This window comes from Arachis stenosperma, chromosome 5 (assembly GCF_014773155.1).
Source record: "Arachis stenosperma cultivar V10309 chromosome 5, arast.V10309.gnm1.PFL2, whole genome shotgun sequence".
NCBI lineage: Eukaryota > Viridiplantae > Streptophyta > Magnoliopsida > Fabales > Fabaceae > Arachis > Arachis stenosperma.
The window spans coordinates 1165976-1170313 of NC_080381.1; the positions used below are offsets into that span (position 1 = coordinate 1165976).

Below are 4338 nucleotides of genomic sequence, written 5' to 3' on the forward strand. Positions count from 1 at the left end.
AAAATTTAAAATTTAAGGTTTAAAGAATATAATACTCCATTTTATTCGAAATAAACTAAAATTTGTCAATTATGCATACTACTATTTGTAAATTTCTCAAAGTAGATGCGTGATTGGATAAAATTAAATGCTTTAACTAATTTATTTAAGACCATTGACTAAGAATTTAATAAAAGAAAAACTCACATTCAAAATCAAAACGTTTAGACTTTTGATAATATATTATATATACACTTAGATTTTGAATACCTTGACTATAGTAAAAGTTTGAAAACCTTTTTTCTTTAATTCTCAGTAGTGACTTTAGCAAAGCTTATCATCGGCATTCGGAATATCATGAAGTGATTGAATTTAACTTATTTTTTTGTAGATATTCATTTTTTTTATGTTAAATTCTTAAATCGGATATAAATTAATAACTTTACGTTTTTCTTACTAAATCGTGAAAAATATATAGATTTTATATTAAAATATGATATCCATATCATCCTCACCATTTACGCATAAAAAAGGGAGATCAAAATATAGTAAAAATTAATTCAGGACAACTCAATAATATTACACCAATTTATTTATTTAGGTAAGTTTTCTAATAATTAAATTCTTTTCTATTGAAAATTTTAATTGTTTTCAAAATTCATATAAGTTAAATTCTTAATGTATTTTTAGATTTCCTTTTTTTAATTTGTATATAATTGAGTTTGAGGTGTATTACACAAAGAGGAGTATTAGGGGGAACGTAATATTTCATCTAATGGTGTAAGATTTTTTTTTTGTGGTTATATGCTGACCAAAATTTAATAAAATTGTTGGCTTTTTAGACTTTTTCTTACACAAAAATGATGCAATTTTGTTATTTTCTTAGATACGGTGGATGTGAGAATTATGTTGAGAATGGATTCTTCCCTAACAATGTATATCTAGTGTTTTCAGATTTTGTGTAAGCATTTTCTGTTTGAAAAAATGAATCCACCCTAGATTCTGTTAATTAAAAAATGTAAAATAAATAAAAGGCGGCTCATTAATTTTTGTATGGAATGTAATTTTAAGTTTTGTTTAATAGTGAATTTTGACACATTATTAATATGAAAAATTCATACCATAGCTTCTTTTGAAATGGTCGCGGGCGATTTTCAGTCAATTTTGGAAAATCTTTTTGGGTTGTTGTCATTATTAGTAATTTCAATACTTTGTTTAAAAAAAAAAATTCTAACGACTTCACCATATTCTCTATGTTTAGATTAAAATTTGGGTAGTGCTAGGGAGCCAATGGCTTAAGTGTACAATGTGTATAATGGGCTAAATTTTTGGTAATGAACATCACCATACTATCTAGAATAACCATCCGATACCAAGGATAACTATCCGGATACCAAGGATAATAAACATCTCAATAAAAAATCTAAAACTCTAATACCATATGTGAAACCACTCATCCCAAAAGCGTAACCTGACAGGACAATGTAACACGAATGGTGATATCTCTAATACTTCTTAAACCTCCATTGTACACATGGTGCGCTTAGGCCATTGGCTCCCTATACTTTCTCTTAAAATTTTTAAAACGCAATGATATAAAATATACATCTATAGTGTGAAAATTCATTTTGCCTGAAAATTGCCTTCAAAACAATTCTTAAAAAAAAACTCATCTCTTCAGAAGTGATGCATTGGTGTTAAGACAGGAATAATTATTAATGGCTGCATTGCAGAGAATAAAGTCATACACCATTGTTCCCTTCTTGTAAACATTCAGAGATAACGCCTAACACAAGCAAAATCTATTGTAGTACTATTGTACTGAATTTGATGAACGCTTGTAGGTCCAAATACCAACAAACAATAAGCTCCTCTTATTCTCATGAAATTCCTAGTTAATGCTCACACATCATTCTTGAAACCCATGGCCAATTCACTCACCACTCTAATATTCAAAAACAAAGAGAAAAGCTCAAAAAAGTAGATAACTATTGTATGATTAATGAGCAGGGAGCCACATGTTACGTGGGACCAAACATATCAAAAAACGATCATTTGCATGAATTGAAAGGCGGTTAACACTCGCAACCACATAATACTACCACTCTACACCCTAATCATTCCCACTAACTTCCACTTGCTGCCTTCATATAATGCGCAAATCATATCACTAATCTTAATATTACACAGTAAAGAGAGAGAAATTATGCACTAGTACTACCACTACTACCCTAATTAAATAAACACTAAACATCAATCAATAAAGTAACCGTAAAAAAAGGTACAACTTCCAAGGAAAAGAAAAAGGTTTACGGTTTACTTTCACGTAGCGAATAAAAGGGCATAATACGCTATTAAGCCCCCATGAAATTTAATGAAATGAAGAAACTTGAAAAAAAAATTAGAAACTAAATTGGATGACACAAAGTAAACAACAATACTCATTCGAATATTCTGTATCTCTAATTTGTATAGGAATTTCAACATTTCCGGCCAAACCTTGAGGCCTGACACTAAGGGTAGGATGGAGATTATATATGATTTAAAATAAATGCTGAACTAAACAGAAAAGAGAAAAGGAGAATTATTTTTGAGTAAATATAAAGTAAGTATTGTTATTATTTTTTTATTTTTTGAATATACAAAAATTTCAACCTCTGTACAAAGGAGAACGCTCCTGAACCACTTTAGACACCTTGGATTGCCGGAAAGCCTTCATAGGGCTCGGAAAGAACCATCCCTTTCCCTTTGACCGCGGCCTCAATTCTCTGTCTCCGCTGGGAGCCGCCGCCACCGACCTCGACTTCTGCATCATCGTCTTCCTACTTGCATCTATGCCGCCGTCGCAGTCTCCGACGGCCAACGCCGCCGTCGCCTCGCTCTCGTGCTCCCTGTAGTTCTTGTGCGACCTGAACAAAGACCAGAACGACCTCGCCGACCGGCTCCCGTTCATAGCCGGTGAATCTCTCGCGCCGTCGAGATCCGAATCGGCGCCGGAGAACCTCGATCTTGAGCGGAGAAACGGAATCGCCAGGGAGCGCGAGCGGCGGAGCGAGGGCTCACGCTCGATGAGGTTGTAGACGCGACCGACGGTAGAGGCGTCGCCGGTGACGGAGAAACGATGGAAGGACGAAGAGGAGGAGGAAGAAGAAGACGAGCTGGTTGCGCAGCAGGAGCACGGTCGCACGTTAGCGCAGTCAGGGCAGAGAGTGACGAGTCGATCGCGGAGGCAAATTGGACAAATCCCGCTCCTCCGTCGCTTGGAAGGGTGCTTTGGACATTTCCATACCTCTTCTTCATCCAGGTACAACGCCATTTTCTTTCACCTTCCGCTGAAACAGAAGTCTTTCCTTTCCTTTCCTTTCCTTTTCTGTTTTGTTTCCGATGGAATTGATTTCTTTCTCTCTGTTTGTTTGTGAGTTTGTGTGGGGGTGAGGAATTTTAAAGGGGTGATTGAGTGGGGGAGGAGACAAGTTAACCATGGTTAAGGGTGAGGGTGCTTAGTTAACCCTGGTTAAAGGGGGAACAGAACGCCGCGTTTTGGGTAACGGTTTTGGGCCAATACCTTAGTGGAGTAGTGGGTTTCTTTTATTTACGGGGATTGCCATTCGCTCACTTTTTACGGAATTTTGAGTTGAAAAAAAAGCTCAATCTCATTGTTGGGAGTTGTTGTGTGTTGACGCTGATTAATGCTTTGCATTACACCGTCCTATTTAGTTTACTAGTACTATTCATTTTTATTTTTAAATTTTTATCACTAGTAAAAACTGGATAATCTTAATTCTAAACAAACAAAAAAGAAAAGCCAATGCAGGCAAATAAATTTGGGGTTTGCATGCACATGCATTTTCACAACTGTGGATGCGACTTCAAAGCAACCCAACAACTATAGATAAGGTCCCACTCCCAACAACATTATTTACCCATTAATGGACACTAAAATTGAGACAAATAATATTCGTATCATTTTATTTATATATTTTTTATAATATAAAAAACATTTTTCTAATTTTTAATCATTTTTAATACCAAAAATAGAAAATGTACAACACATGTGTATACCAAAGTGTTACATAAAATATTACATTTATCTAGAATTAATTATACTACAATTTTCTTGAACCTTTATGTAAAAGTAATACATTATTTATTTTATTTTATTTTAAAAATTGATACATTTTTAGATTTGTATTTGAGTATGATTTGTATAATTTTAATATTAACTACTTATAACATTTCAATTATTCACACGTATATATTAGTTTTATATAAATCGGTTTAAAAGTTTATAAGTTTGAATCACTGTAATTTTGATTCTTTAGTTTTTCGGTCTAATGTTTAAGGGGCAAAAAAGTAAGT

General features: G+C 33.8%; 1 protein-coding gene across 1 annotated transcript; it reads right to left on the reverse strand.

The window, feature by feature from the left end:
• Positions 1 to 2368: 2368 nt before the first annotated feature.
• Positions 2369 to 3404, reverse strand: LOC130979494 (uncharacterized). The gene has a single exon (XM_057902951.1). The coding sequence runs from the start codon at positions 3293 to 3295 to the stop codon at positions 2630 to 2632; it is 666 nt and encodes a 221-aa protein (XP_057758934.1). The 5' UTR covers positions 3296 to 3404; the 3' UTR covers positions 2369 to 2629.
• Positions 3405 to 4338: the final 934 nt, after the last annotated feature.

Excerpts from the sequence above, each read along its gene's own strand:
- LOC130979494 (XM_057902951.1), bottom strand. The coding sequence starts at position 3,295 with ATGGCGTTGTACCTGGATGAAGAAGAGGTATGGAAATGTCCAAAGCAC.